General features: G+C 51.3%; 2 protein-coding genes and 2 long non-coding RNA genes across 8 annotated transcripts in view; 2 read left to right on the forward strand and 2 right to left on the reverse strand.

Annotated features, from left to right (window-relative positions):
• LOC145505810 (uncharacterized) overlaps positions 1–13,388 on the reverse strand; it is a 118,825-nt gene extending 105,437 nt beyond the window's left edge. For both annotated transcript variants that reach the window (XM_081488738.1, XM_081488728.1), the window contains exons 1-6: positions 12,988–13,388; positions 11,683–11,784; positions 11,071–11,211; positions 10,332–10,481; positions 7,382–7,605; positions 5,378–5,609 (exon numbers count right to left, since the gene is read on the reverse strand). In XM_081488738.1, the coding sequence (XP_081344864.1) occupies positions 5,378–5,609; positions 7,382–7,605; positions 10,332–10,481; positions 11,071–11,211; positions 11,683–11,784; positions 12,988–13,104 (966 nt within the window). In that variant the 5' untranslated portion in view covers positions 13,105–13,388. The remainder of the gene's footprint in view (positions 1–5,377; positions 5,610–7,381; positions 7,606–10,331; positions 10,482–11,070; positions 11,212–11,682; positions 11,785–12,987) is intronic.
• Positions 150–6,174, forward strand: LOC145507061 (uncharacterized). The gene is made up of 2 exons (XR_014054532.1): positions 150–720; positions 3,099–6,174. It is a non-coding gene; the product is annotated as an uncharacterized LOC145507061 (long non-coding RNA).
• Positions 13,389–14,081: 693 nt separating the features above from the next.
• Positions 14,082–15,370, reverse strand: part of LOC145506034 (kazrin-A-like) — a 38,817-nt gene continuing 37,528 nt past the window's right edge. For 3 of the 4 annotated variants that reach the window (XM_081489670.1, XM_081489659.1, XM_081489688.1), the window contains 2 exons: positions 15,116–15,182; positions 14,082–14,204 (listed from right to left, as the gene is read on the reverse strand). In XM_081489670.1, coding sequence (XP_081345796.1) covers positions 15,166–15,182 — 17 coding nt within the window. In that variant the 3' untranslated portion in view covers positions 14,082–14,204; positions 15,116–15,165. Of the gene's footprint in view, positions 14,205–15,115; positions 15,183–15,370 lie in introns of those variants that run through there. The other variant, XM_081489680.1, reaches the window with a different exon arrangement.
• LOC145506857 (uncharacterized) lies at positions 14,518–15,314 on the forward strand. The gene is made up of 2 exons (XR_014054398.1): positions 14,518–14,588; positions 15,101–15,314. It is a non-coding gene; the product is annotated as an uncharacterized LOC145506857 (long non-coding RNA).

Raw genomic sequence — 15,370 nt, forward strand, 5'->3', positions numbered from 1 at the left:
TCTCTTGGGAAACCTGTACGCAGGTCAGGAAGCAACAGTTAGAACTGGACATGGAACAACAGACTGGTTCCAAATAGGAAAAGGAGGACGTCAAGGCTGTGTGTCCTTGTCACCCTGCTTATTTAACTTAGACGCAGGGTACATCATGAGAGACGCTGGGCTGGAAGAAACACAAGCTGGAATCGAGACTGCCGGGAGAAACATCAATAACCTCAGATATGCAGATGACACCACCCTTACGGCAGAAAGTGGAAAAGAACTAAAGAGCCTCTTGATGAAAGTGAAAGAGGAGAGTGAAAAAGTTGGCTTAAAGCTCAACGTTCAGAAAACTAAGATCATGGCATCAGGTCCCATCACCTCATGGGAAATAGATGGGGAAACTGTGGAAACAGTGTCAGACTTTATGTTTGGGGGCTCCAAAATCACTGCTGATGGTGACTGCAGCCACGAAACTGAAAGACGCTTACGCCTTGGAAGGAAGGTTTTGGCCAACTTAGATGGCATATTTAAAAGCAGAGACACTACTTTGCCAACAAAAGTCCGTCTAGTCAAGGCTATGGTTTTTCCAGTGGTCGTGTATGGATGTGAGAGTCGGACGGTGAAGAAAGCTGAGCGCCACAGAACTGATGCCTTTGAACTGTGGTGTGGGAGAAGACTCTTGAGAGTCCCTTGGAGTGCAAGGAGATCCGAACAGTCCATCCTAAAGGGGATCAATCCTGGGTGTTCATTGGAAGGACTGATGTTGAAGCTGAAACTCCAACACTTTGGCCACCTCATGCGAAGAGCTGACTCATTGGAAAAGACCCTAATGCTGGGAAGGATTGAGGGCAGGAGGAGAAGGGGACGACAGAGGATGAGATGGCTGGATGGCATCACTGACTCGATGGACATGGGTTTGGGTGGACTCCGGGAGCTGGTGACGGACAGGGAGGCCTGGCGTGCTGCGATTCATGGGGTTGCAAAGATTCGGACACGACTGAGCGACTGAACTCAACTGAAGTCTTCACTAAGAGATACTCTTCTATCAATCTCGAGGGGAGGGAGATGGGAGGGAGGTTCAAAAGGGAGGGGATATATGTGTACCTATGCCTGATTTTTCCTGCGATTTGACAGACAAGAACAAAATTCTGTAAAGCAATTATCCTTCAATTAAAAAATAAGCTAATTGAAAAAAAAAAAAAAGATCTCTCCTGGACGCCCAGCTTTTCCGCTGGTCCTGGGTCTGAGGACAGGAAACAGTGGTGGCAACAGTGTGGGGAACAGATAAACCCCTTCAGGGTCCAGACAGGTCTCACTTATACATGTGGGCGTGTGGTTCAGCCAGGGGAGGTTTTAGGAAGCATGCATGGAAAGTATTTTTATAAACAATGAGTGCGTCGTTTTAACCAACTAACCTGTGGCTTTGTAATGGGATTCTGTAAAGAATACTGATCCACTGCAGCTCCACAGGAGCTTGGTGACAACAAAGTGACTTACTGCAAAATACAGCTGAACTCGTTTAACAGCAGCTGGATAAACTGTGCACTCTCCCCTGATCTCTAACAACTACCCTCAGACAACAGAAGGCTACAAAAGCTAGAAATTATCCACATGGAACTGAAGAGGGATCAATCTCAAATTCAAGTTAAAAGAAGCATTTATAAAAATCAGAAAACAACAAAGAACAGAGCAGGGAAGTGACACACCTGGGCTGACTAGGACTGAATGCAGACAAACACCTGCCTCAAAGTCAGGGACCACGGCCAGGCCCTTCCCCCGGGCCTTGTCCTGAGAAAGGCCTCTGGGTCCCCAGCCTGGCACCCTCCGCCAGGATGGGAGCCCGCCCCACGGGTGCCCACGTGAGTCGGATGGGCAGTACCGTGTCCTCATTTAACAGGAGGGCAAAGCAGGCCACAAAGCGGGCAAGCGGCACACCCAGGTCACCAACCTCAGGGTGACGGAGCTACTCTGCTGTGCCCGGCAGAAGGGTTCCTGGGCACTGAGCTGCCTGAACCGGAGCGCGGCTGCCCAAGTCCTGTGGGAAGGCCCCAGGAGTGCTCCATCAGCGGGCTGGGAGCAGGAGAGGGACAAGGAAGGCCAGCCCTCGGGCCACTGGACTCCAACAACAGGGGCTCATCCAAGTGACCCGAGGGGAGAGGCAGCGAGCTCCCTCCTGAGGCTCCCTCCATCAGGGTTGCTGTGATGGACAGGAGGGCCTCTGGAGGAAAGCGGGATGGACGGCACCACGGTTAAGTGTCCAGGCTCTGATCAGACCAGTCTGCACCGCACCGCTGGGTATGCGAGCCTGGGCACGGTGCCCGGCCTCTCTAAGCCTCAGTGTCCATATCTGCTGAATGGGGATAACAGCAGCCTGGACCTCACCTGGGTGTCTGCGGGATTAGATGACGGGCTCAGAAAGCACTGGACACGGTGCCTGGCACACAGAGTCTCCTGCACACTGCTACCCACCGTCATTAAATTGGCTTCCCCCAAATCTAATATCTATGGCTCTGATTCAGTCATTTCTTTTAAGAAAACACTACGTGGAAATTCCATGGTGGTCCAGAGGTGAGGACTTGGCACTTTCACTTTCACACCGGTCTGATCCCTGGTTGGGGAACTAACATCCCATTAGCTGTGCAGTATGGCCAAAAAAATAAGTAAAGAAAATTTTAAAAATAATAAATACTACTATGTCTATTATAAATAAGCATGAGATGATTAGAAGGCAAACAAGTGGGAGAAAGGCAAACTGTTACAATTGTCCCAACCAATGACCTATTTCCAACAGAACCATCAGTTCAGTTCAGTTCAGTTCAGTTCCGTTCCGTTCAGTCGCTCAGTCGTGTCTGACTCTTTGCGACCCCATGAATTGTAGCACGCCAGGCCTCCCTGTCCATCACTAACTCCCGGAGTCCACCCAAACCCATGTCCATCGAGTCAGTGATGCCATCCAGCCATCTCATCCTCTATTGTCCCCTTCTCCTCCTGCCCCCAATCCTACCCAGCATTAGGGTCTTTTCCAATGAGTCAACTCTTCGCGTGAGGTGGCCAAAGTACTGGAGTTTCAGCTTCAAAATCAGTCCTTCCAATGAACACCCAGGATTGATCTCCTTTAGGATGGATTGATTGCATCATCAGCATATTTTAAGTGGTGGGCGAGTTTCATTACTTCTATTAAAATGTCAATCATCCACCAGTACGTAACCACATAGTGTTCATTCACTAACACGATAAGGACTCTAATACTTCACAGAGAAACAAAGGCATGCTAAATTACTAAATAGTTTACCTTTCGACGATGCTTCCTTAACTCACTAGACTGATAGATGCATGCAAAGAAATGAAGAGAAACCAGATTTATTGCGACTTTGAAGCTAAAAATTCAAGAATCAATATAGGCAAAGACAGTAAAGCAAAAATGACGGCAAACATATAAGTGAGATGTAGATTTAGAGAACATGTAACTGGAAACAGAACAATTTGTTGGACCACATTAGTTAAATAAGCTATTCAAGATTTACTAGAGAAACACTATACATTATTCCTCAGGAAGATACAATTCTATTACAACATCATGATTTGTTAAAGCACAGCACTGTGTACAACAAAGGGCCTTAACAGTTGTCTGTTCTCAGCCAAACCTCTCTATAAGTTAGTTTCTCTTAATAAAAAAAACATGTTATACTTTAAAATAGTAATTTAACTGACGAGGAAGTTGCCGTAATACCTATTTTAACACTGAACAGATCTAACCACCTGTTGGACATTAATGTAAAATCGTTACCTAGAATTTGATTTCAAACTTCTGAAAATAAATTCATTAAAGCAGGTACCCTATGAAAATATGTAAGAATGAAAGCTAGCGTAACAGCAGGTGGAGTCTTCACATTTTATGAACCATAGAAGATACTTTGTAAAAGAGTCTCGTAGAGACATTAAGCATGCAAAAGCTGATGAGATTTACAGTCTCAAATACAAGCACCAACACAGAAAGGATGTTGTGTCAAAAGTCCATTAATTCTACACATAAGAGGATCATTTCTTCAGGTAAGCATAATCTCAGTTATGAATTACACAGGTTCTGTAGTGTATCATCCATCTACATTATGCTTGTAACTGCACAGTGATAACAATAATTCAAACTTAGTGCTATGGGGGAAAAACACCATTTAATGAGACATGAAGACAAAGCAGAAACCCGACTAAGGGGACACACGCTGTGGACCCCAGACTGCTATGACCAGAGCAAGTGGGAGGACGGGGGAGGGGAGATGGATGGGTAAACTACAGCCTCGGGGGGGTGCGGTTGTGGGAAGCTGGGGTCTGGATTGATGACAACGAAGCAGACAACAGGATGAGACAGGAAATCAAAACCAACGATGAAAGCAGACACACCGTCAGAGAACTCCAGCAACAAGAAAAAATATACAGAACTGTTCTTTTACAAATACTCGGAAAGAAATCAAGCATGAAACCACAGAGAAATCGTCAAAGAATACACACTATCAACTAATTGGCCAGTGATGCATATTATAAAACCAATGTGTCAAAAGACCACAAAATAGACCAGTTATCACTTCACATGCTGCTAAAATGATTCACAGTTAATTTAATTATATGCTGACTAACAATGCAGCTAACATGAAATGGGTGGTAACAAAAAAAGTGATAATACAAGTGCAGTTACAAAGCAGAGTGTTGTAGACATGATTTCACAGGGTAAACAGCAATGCGCTCAGGAAACCTAAGCTAAACATGGAAGAAAGCAGGAACATGCGCTTCAGAGCTGCACACTCTGTCACCAAAAGCCCTAGGTCGTCATCCCATTTTTAGACTCAGAAGAGTGAGGAAGCCCAACTTCTTCCCTGGGGCCCTGGGGCACCAGGCTTTTAACCTGGTTTCACACCCAGAGCTGGCCTGAGCGTGCAGCCAGGTCCAGCAGCAAGCAGACCAGTTTAGATTCTTGGTTTTGTTCCCACCGCATGGCCTGCAGCCTGCAGCCAGGTATCCCCAATGAAAAATGTGCTGCGTGGGTCTCACACGCCAGGAGAGCTGCCTATGGTTACTTTCACAAGGCTGTCTACTCGGTGACAACAGCAACTTCCCTGCACCTGCTGTGTCCAGCACAGGCCGGGCCCAACGTTACAGAGGCAGGCCCTGGCTGAGTTCATGATGACGTGCTAAGCCGGTGGTCCAAATATCAAGACTAATTTGTTGCTGTGCGAGTATGGAATGATTAAAGACTAGGCAGTTTTTAAAAATCTTAGACCTCTAAGCGTAGCAAATGTACCTGAGTTTCTTCTGGGTAAAAACAGAAAAAACAAAAAACAAACAAACAAAAAAGAAAGCCAGTGTGCTGGGGGAGGGACGTGGCAGGGAGGAGGCAGACACATACCAGAGTCTTGATGTCCCGCTGGTCTACTTTCCGCGCCGAGCTGTGCCGCCTCCTTGGGGGCTTGGCGCGCCCACTGCTGGGCGGGCAGGAGCTGGCGAGCGAGGAGGCGGGACACAGGTTGAGGGAGCTCGAGGATTTACAACAACGAAGGTTGCCTAAGCTCCCCTTGCCCACCCTGCTCTCAGTATCCTCGGCCCGCTGCTCCGTGTTCTCCTTCTCTTCTTCGATCAACCTAAAATAGAATAAAACCCGTCACCTGCCTTTGTCAGCAGAGGAACGTGTCTGGACAACAAATGTGGGCTTGCATTCTGTGTCACGATTAGCATATTCCAGGAACAGTTGCTCAATTAACATCTCAGCAAAAAGGTTCAACTTTCCCTCTTTTCAATATTCTCAAACTTAGAATAACTTATCCTTGAGTCTTACAAAGTGGCCCCTGATCATTCTCGTTTGATTTGACTGGTTTACTCTAACATTCTGACGGGGCCTGGGTGGCGCCTCTCTCCCTGTGAGGAGATAACCTGAAGTTGACAACCTTTACCTTCCCTGCTCTCAGGGCAGAGATGCACGGCAGTGCCTCAAGTCTATTCCGCTGGGAATCAGGAACTCTGTACAATCAAAACAGTGAGCCACGAACAAGCTGGAGTTTCTAAACACAAGTCTCTAGACCAGATGAAGTGCTGAATTGATTTTTTTATTTTTTAGGTTGTCTATGTACAAATGCATCACTTGATGAAGTTCTCCACCAGCTTTGTGTGAGTTTCTGGACTCATGTCAATGTGCTGCATTAACCTAGAATTCACAGTTACTGCTCTTCTCCCCTAATGTCTCGCGGATGATGTTATATAGCAGTTTAAATATTCGATTATGCATATAACATGATTTTCAAAATAAAATACAAGATTCTCGCAGGTCGTCACCTCTCCAGTTTCACTTCTCCTTATACACCCTGAAAGTTTTTCACTGTTGATAACAAGTTGATGGAAAGAATTTACCATTTACCTCAAGTCAACATGTTACCTAAGGAAAAATCACTTTTACCTGACAACATGCTGTAAAAATAAACATATTAATATGTAACCGTTCCGTATTTCCTGGGGGAGGGGGAAAGACAATCTTTCTGAGCTGTCTGTGCTCAAACACGGCCCACAAAGCAGTCTGTCTCAGCGTCAAACGTGCAGGCGGCACCACCTGCGTTTGCTGGTTGTGCCCTTCACCCCTGCCTTTCCCCCGGGCCCCCCGCACTCGGCTGACAGGAACGGGCACCTCGGCCTGGGCTGACGTGACAAGAACAGTCTGAGCAGCAGCTCTGCCAGGTCCTGTGCAGGGTCACCGGCCTGTGGCCACTCTGAACGTGGACAAGGGACAGGAGGCAGAGCTGTGCGGGTGCGGCACCAGGCTGGCCTCGGGGCCCCCAGCCACCTGGCCGCACCCAGACCCAAGGCCCCTGCTCGCCATGAGGCGGGCCTTTGGATTCTATCCCGTTTGTAAACTGTTATAACAGCCCAGACGGTGTCTACAGAAAACATCTCACAGACACTGATGAGTTGAGAAGAACTCAAACACATGTCCTTGGACCACTGTCGTACAACAAGCCAATCTTCACACTGTATTAAGTTCAAAAGGAAAATGCAGATCTGAGGGGGAATTTGCCACCCCAAAACCCCAGCTTTTCTGTTTCAGGTGGCTTTTCACCAGAATGTGGGAGGCTCCGAGGGACACACGAGGGCGAACCTTCAGTGCTGGAGGGTGCACGGGCCGCAGGGGACACTGTCACGGCACCTCACCCACCTTGGGGCTCAGAGCTGGTGGGGGGACACCCCACAACGCCCCCCACAGCCCTGGCTGACTGAGCTCTATAATCAAGGGCAATCTCAGAACTGAAAATTCTTGAAGCAGACTTGAAGTCAGTTTCCTTACTATGGAACACTCAGCCTTCTCTAAGGAGAAGACAGCTCCTCAGAGAAGCCGAGTTTCTGGGGAGCTCGGCTCGGGCTCACCCACCGGATCTCTTCGTTGATGGTGTCCAGCTGCTCCTGAAGCATCACAGTCAGAGTCTCGGCATCGCCCTGCCCGCTGGGCGACAGCAGAGCGGCCGAGCTGAAGAGGGTGGCCCTGTCGCCCCCGCCGTCAGACAAGTCTGCGTCACTCTCGAACGCCTGGGCCACGTTGGCCGGCACGCTGGCTTGCTGCGCGCGCTCCCAGTCCTTTTCCTTCAGGGTCTGCACCTGGGCACGAGAGGACCACGTCTCGTCAGCGACATTCAGGGCAGCTCAAGTCTATCAGGAACTGAACACAAGTTTACATGGAAGCCCCAACTGTGGATAAACGGGCCATGCTTATGAGACACTGCCATCTCTTAAGCGAGCAGTACTGAAGAAACAGGCAGGAGGAGAATCCACTTCCTAGATGGCCTGGTGACATTCAGGTCTTAGCGTGGATGGGAGGCAATCCTATGAGGTTATTCACAAGGGTGGGCCGATGGAGTCAGAGACAAAGTCCGAAAATTACAACAATACATCTGTGCCTCCATCAGCCAGGCTGAAGGAAAATAAGAAAAAGAAATCCTTCAGCTCCGCAGCCTCTGGGTCCACCTCAGCGGTCACCACTTGTGTTACTCACCGAGGAGCGCCATCCTCGCAGGTCCCCAGCCCTCCGTTTTCCAGGCTGGTCTGAACACGCACAGACAGGCGCAAGCAGGGCCAGCAGGGCTGGGAGGGCCAGCCCCCCGCGGGGCTCCTCCCGGGGCGCAGGCCCGCGGGCTGTTCTGGGGGACGGCCCCTCACACCGCAAGGCGGCTCTGTCACCAGAGACGTGCGGGAGAGGGCCTGCTGGGCTCCGAGCCGCCCTCCAGCTCTCACACCTCACACCCTTCTCTCTGGCACATCTCCCCCCGGCCCACTCTCACCCAGGTCCTGCCTTCTTTCCCAGACGTGACCTCAAAGCAGCCGAGGGGCAGCCTCGAGGTGCTGGCTTGCTGGCTCCCTGTCCCCCGTGGCCAGCGCCCTCGCCCCTGTCTTCGTCACGACCCCTCCCCAGGGCTGGGCCACCCCCTGCACTGGCTCCAGGACCACCTGCCATCATTCCTGCTCCTCTCCAGCGAACCAGCTGCATATGGCTTCACCCCCATCAGCTCAGCCAGCACGTCCTCTCCCTTCTCTCACCTTAAAATCGCACAAAGGGAACCAGCAGATTCCTCCTCCAGGGCTCCCTGCAGCGCCCACTGAGGGTCTCTGAGAGCTCCCTGGGAGAGGCCTCTACTGTCCCCCTCCCCGCCCAGTCTCCAGCTCTCTGCAAGCAGGCGGTGTGCCCCGCTCGCAGGGCAGCTCCCAGGGAGCTCTGAGGAACCCATGTTACCAAGCCCCCTCCTCTCCTTGCCCTCCCCCCACCCCAAGCATGTCTCTCCCTGGGCACCAGGCCCCGCCCTCCCTGGGGTTACTAGTCAGTCCCTTGCGCCCCTTCTCAACCTTGGAATGCGAGGCACCCCACAGCTCTACCCTTGCACCCCCTATCTCTCCACGGGCACCTGCCTGGTGACTTTACCTTGTCTGTGCCTTTAAACACCATCTGTATGCCCACGACCCAAGTCCACCTTGAGCTGAGTGAGGCCTCTCCTGGATCCAGGCCGGAACACTCAGCTGCTGACCTCACAGGTCCCCTGGACACCCCATGGGCTCATCCACCTCAACAGGGCTGAGGCCCGTCTCTTAGCTCCCTGCCCTGACAGCCCTCCTCAGCTCAGGAAACAGGCTCTGGCCTCGAGCTGCTCAGGCCTGAGCCCGGGGTCCTCCCTGATGCGGCCCTCTCTCTCCCTTATCTCCGCTTGTTGACACGACCCTTGATCTATCTCCGAGTGGCTACTTCTCTTCCGGCCTCCGGGTCTCTGTTCCAGGTCACCCTCCTGGTGTCACCTCGCTGGCCACCCTGTTCACACACGATCGTCCCCCCTCCTCTTAGACAACTCGGGCACTCTGGTCTCCTTCCCCTGCTCATTACTGTCCGACAGGCTGCGTGGGTTTAAAAACGGGTCCACAAATTCTTCCATCCTCCTCCCTTCAAGAGGCAGAGGGGGCAACTCCTGCTCAGCCCCTGAGCGAGGCAGGACTTCGCAGCTCACTCTCGCAAACAGAACTGAAGGTGTGCGGCTTCCGAGACCGGGGCGCGAAAGGCCCCGGGCTACATCCCGCGCTCTCGCTCTCAGAGGGTGTTCTGAGGAAAGCCAGGCCATGAAGAGGTCCACACGGCAGGGACCTGGGCCTGTCCCCACCAGCCAGGTGAGTCTGAAAGCCTGCCATCCAGCCCTGGGGGGCCTTCCCATGTTTGCGTCCTCAGGAGGCCCTGAACCAGGCCCACCTGCTGCAAAGCACAGAAACTGGACTGTGACCTGCTCACTGGGAAGTCACTAAGCTTTGCAGTGATTTGTTACATGGCAGTGGATAAAGAACGCACACGGTTTTTAATTCACTGCTGGAGTCCTAGTTCTGACGATGTCTGGCCCAAACTAGCTGCTCACTGAACATGGCAGCTCAAAACACAGACATGTATGAAAAATTACATGCCATAAATGAGGCGAAAATACAAAGGTACTTAAACTTCCAATGAGAATTCTTCTCACTATAAAATGATGGGTATGTGTATCCATTTACTCGCAGGATGATTTCAATCAAAACGGTGCTAATTAGTACTGTGCTGGGCCTCACAGTAGGCCACAAGTTATCAAAATTGGTTCTTTTAAGAAAAAAAAGCATGCCTTAAAAGGAAACTCGTAGCCAGAAAAAGGAAAATGGGAAGACATAAAGCGATCTATCAACGCTTTGTTCCAAAACCATTTCAGGACCACAGTGTGAGGGGGCAGGTGCCTTACAACGTGGGAGTCACATGAAAAGGTGTTTACCTTCCTTCCTCAGGAATTCACCACTATAAAAGTCAGACACAGTTCAGTAAAAGCCGTTACCTGTCGATGCATAGAATCCTTATCTGCGATTTCATTTTCAAGTTTATCATTGAGGTCGTCGTGCACAGAGGTGGCTTCGCGCTGGGCGGCAAGGTAGCATCTCTCAAGGGTAGTGATTCGCACCTCCACGTCCGTGTTCTGGACCATGGCCTACACCGGGCATTGCAGAGTAGAAAAGGTAAGTCATTATCATGGAACATTCCGATACACGTACGCGTAAAAAAGTTGGACTAAATCCTAAGTTTCAACTCAAAAATAAAGTTAGCGTCCTCAAAATTAAAGTCCTAGACACGGCAGTTTCCTCGGACGTGAGCAAAAACGTGCCTACTTAAAATGTCACATTTGCCACGACTGGCACCCATCTGTCTTAACGTTCTGTCTGGCCACTCGGTTTATCAAGCTTCTTTTCTATATAATAAACCCCAACAGCAAACAAAAAGTATACTAAACTACCCTGTTATTGCAAGAATTCCAGGAGGAAAGGTATCTGGCATGAAGTCAGGACCTCAGGAGTCAGGAGTGTGGTGGGCTACAGTCCACAGGGTCGCAAGGACTTGGACATGACTGAGCACGTACGCAGGCAACACTTTTTAACCATATAAAACTCTGACTTCGTACAGAAAAAATGTATTTACAAAAATTCAAGAAGCTCAAAAGTCAACTAGTTACATAAATACGTGCATCATCCACCTAACAAGGCAGCAAGTGTACAAATTCAGGACGGCCGGGTGGCTGGTACCTTCTCGCCCAGGGCCTTGTGGTGCTCGAAGAGTGACTTCAGTGCCCTGAGCACCTCCACCTCGCTGGTCATGCCGGCTGGGGACGTGCGGAGGGATGGCACGTACCGGGAAACCAGGCGCTCCAGGCGCTCCAGCAGCAGCTGCAGGGCAGGGCCAAAGGAGCGCCGTCAACCTCATTCTTGAACTCAGGCCCAATAACTCCTCTCAGCCACACGCTAAAGCTGAAACCACGCTAAGGCAAGTCGGAATCCCGCCAGTTCAGTCTCAAGTTAGAGTGGACTTCCCCAGTGGCCCGGTAGTTAAGACTCCGCACTTCAGCAGGGGACATAGGTTTTAATCCCTGGTCGGGGAACTAAGATCCCACACAAAGTGGAGCATGGACAAAAATGTAAGTTAAGAGAACTCTCCCCTCAAATGTACTAAAATTACATTAGCTCTCATCATAAATTTGAAGCAAGGTATGAGAACCCCGAACTGATCCACCTTGGTCTGCTCAGTGGGAAGATGTGAAAAATGACTTGAAAACCAGACCGAGTTTAAAGACAGCAACAGAGAGCCCAGTGGTGACCCCCACGGGGCAAAGGGCAACACGTGAGAATCCCCCTACTGACCCTGGTGTTGCTCCTTTCCGCTTTCAGCTCAGCAATTTCTTCTTCTCGTTCAAGAAGCTGCTCCCTGCATACCTTTAGTTCTTTCGTAAGTTCTATAAACTCCTAGAAGACAGTGAAATGAGTAAGTAACTACATGCAAACACAAATTAAAAAGAGAGCGAGCTGCTGAAGACTGACCCTGTCAAGTCTCTCTAGGCTCCACACAAAGGATCTCCTTGTCCCTCCAGAGAAGAGGGGGTCCCCCTGACCCACAGACCACACAGACCACCACAACTCAGACCGGCCTGCAGCCTCCACCTCGACCTGGCAGGCACGCGGCAGGGGAGAACCCGGAATCCAAGCCTGCCTTCTCAAGACCCAGGGACGTCTGAGAAACTTTCCTAAACAGAAATCCTAACAACAAAGTGGATAAAGAGATTCTTAAATGACACCCAGACAAGTGACCTAGAACCACTGGGGAGAGCGAAGAACAAAGGTAAGGTCTACAAGGCCACCAGGCTTTGGAGTGTTCCTCTGGGAAAAAGGCTGATGGCACCCCAAGGCCATCCGTTAGCCTGACTCCACTGAAGTCACACAGTCATTCAATAAACTGGTTAAAATGTTAAATTCACGTTATATGTATTTTACCACCATTTGCGTGCACATGGGGCCATCCACGTGGTGAACTCCCTCAAACTAAACCACACGGAGCCTTTCATTCTTCTGTTTTTCTTTGCAGAAATACAAAAATCCTGGGCTACGTATCCCCTACTACATACTGAGTATTCAGCACCCAGAACAGTGCCCAACTCTTGTGAGAGGCATGTAGTAGACATGTGAAGCTATGAGGGTGTACGTTATACACGTAAAGCAGTAGGTACCAGTCATTAAAATACTGGACCCACTGGCCTGTGCTCTGTTAAGATGGGAGACGTTAAGGGGCTTAGCATTTCTGCTTCAAGGACTGACTCTCTAGCTCGATCCACAGGCCCCAGAGACTCCTCCAGCCAGTATATCCCTTCTTTGGAAGAGGGGCGATAATAAGGGGCTTCGCCTTTCTGCTTCAAGGACTGACTCTATAGCTCAGTCCACGTGCCCCAGTGACTCCTCCAGCCAGTGTTGCCCTTCTTGTGGGGCCCCCGCCCATCCTCCACGCAGCACCTGCACAACCTCTTACAAGGTCCACCTGCTGGGGTCCGTCCTGCCCACTAAGGCCAAACGCCCTGGCCGGCAAGGCCCACAACCGTGCTAACAAAATGAAACACAAAGCCAACGCTTTGCCGGCTGAGGGCCAATCTAATGGGCCCAGACCCCGGCTGCTCTCACCTCAGGCCACTCTGCTTCCAGGACTTGGGCCGAGGCCAAGTTCTTCCTCCTCTTGGCCTTTGCCTTGGGCTTGCAGCACTGGAAAAGCCCCCAAAGGCGGGTCTTTCTGCGACCCATCCTCGCGGATGGGGGCAGCCCCCCACTAGGGGGCAACTGCTGATTCACAATCAGATGCCTCAGCACCCGAGCTATCACCACCGATCTCACACAATGACCACCGCTATTCACACTACGACCACCCCACTCTCACACACACTACTCTCACACACACAGCTCTCACACTATGACCACCGCTCTCACACTATGTCCACCAGCACCGGTGTCTCAAGAAGAAATGGCACGAAGGCTCTGCCTCCAGCACGTCTCCCAGGAGCCCGGAACCCGGAACCCACTCAGTCACAAGGGGCTCCATGGTAACAGGGGGGCTGGGCTCAGGCCCACCATCAAGGGCGCAGAGAAGGGGGAGGGGCTGCCAGAAAGACGGCAGGTGAGTGTGGGGTGTGGGAGAAGGAAGGCCGTGCCCACAGCTCAGGCCCACCGTCAAACATGACCCTGCAAGGTACTGGTTCACAGTCGAACCCAACAGGATGAACTGCTTCAGAAACCACCACCACTAGGAATAAGCGTATCTTCTAAGTGGACTTCTCCCCCTCCACCCACTAAACAAGCCTCCAGGGAGGCTAGTGAAAGGGCACCCCTGAACTCAAGGGCGTCCCCAGAACCCACCCAGGTGAGGAGGACTCACCACACTAGCTGCCCCTCACTCTCACCCTGAGCTCGGTCCTCCCTGACTGACTCTCTCAATCGAGCTCAGCAAGGGCTGGGCCAACCTCGCTCCAGGCACTTAAAATGAACCCACAGTGGGTACAGGGGTTCACTCAACCTGCTGCGAACTCGCTCTCTTAACTTCGACCCTGGGCGGTCAGACAACTCTGCCCTGTGAGGGCTGCACGGTGGAGGTTCAGGGGTGTCCCTGCCTCGAGCCCCAACAGCCAGCGCCTCCCAGACCCCGCCAGGTGCTGCCCCTTCCTCCGACCCCGAGTCCCCCACCCCCTCTCCCGGCTCCACTCCCACCCTCGCGGCTCCCCACTCACCGGGGCACAGGCCACACAGGCCACACGGCTCCTGGCTCAGCCGGGACCTCTGCTGTCACTTGAAGACCTCAGTCCCGAGGGTGCTTGGGGTCCTATATCCACCCATCTCAGCAATTACAGACTCTGGGAGAGACACAGGACAGTTTGGGGTGCCGCCCGCAGTTCACCCTGAACACATTCTGTTTTTTCGGCTTTACCTACTGGAGTTTTCTGAGATGTCTTTTGAAAACCTCAACTGTTGCTTTCAAAAAGACTGTAAAATCACTGTGCTCAAGTTTAAGAATAAAATCTTCATTTTCAACCTTAACGTGAAACTGGAGGGAAGACTAAAAGCAGTCATGTTTTCAAACTGAAAAAGCAAACCCGCACGTGACCACGTCACAGAATACACGTCACCGAACCCCTTCCTCCTCAGCCTTCTCCTCCACCACCAGCCAGTCAGGCTACAGCAGTGGGAGCGGCGTGAGGTCAGCCTGGGGCAGTTGGGGCTCTGCTAGTGCAGGAGATGTAAGAGATGTGGGTTCGATCCCTGGGTTGGAATGATCCCTAGAGGAGGGCATGGTAACCCACTCCAGTATTCTTGCCTGGAGATTCCCACGGACTGAGGAGCCTGGCAGGCTCCTCAGGCCATGGGGTTGCAAAGAGTTGGACATGATTCAAGCCACTGAGCATGCATGGACAGGTGCTCCACAGCCTCCCTGGGCCAGTGGGTGCCCTGCTAGGCAGCACAACCTCTCAGATGTCTCAGGGTGGGTCAACCTGGCCCTGAGCAACCAGGGACGAGAGAGGATGGTGGAGGAGGGAAGGACAGGGAGGTGTTAGGGGCCACTGGTAGAGGACAGAGGGGTGCAGGGTGGGAAAAAGAGGGGGGGGCAGGGAGGGAATTCGAGTCCTGATGGTCCAGGGACAAGCCGTCCCCTCTCTGAGTTGCCCTAACAGCTATGGAGACAGAAATTAGGACACTAATTCTGTCGCTCATCCCTCCACTCCTGATCCCACTCCTGATCTCCACTGCCCAGGAGAAAAACACTCACTTTCAGTGGCGTCTGTTGGAACCAGCAGCCATCTTCTCCTCTGAGATCCTTCAGGGGCTGCTGGTTTCTGTAAAACACAATGGAGAGCAGCCTTGGTCTTCATCGAGGATCCAAGATTACACAACTGAGCCTAGTAAACATTGTTCTGAAATTCTGGCAGATGCAGCCATAAGCAAAACAAAACCAATGCAGGATCTTTGAAGGGAGTGGACAAAAGAGTCGTTATTGGATATATGGTTGTATTCTTATCAAACT

Source organism: Giraffa tippelskirchi, chromosome 1 (genome assembly GCF_054371585.1).
Source record: "Giraffa tippelskirchi isolate mGirTip1 chromosome 1, T2T-mGirTip1v1.2.pri, whole genome shotgun sequence".
NCBI lineage: Eukaryota > Metazoa > Chordata > Mammalia > Artiodactyla > Giraffidae > Giraffa > Giraffa tippelskirchi.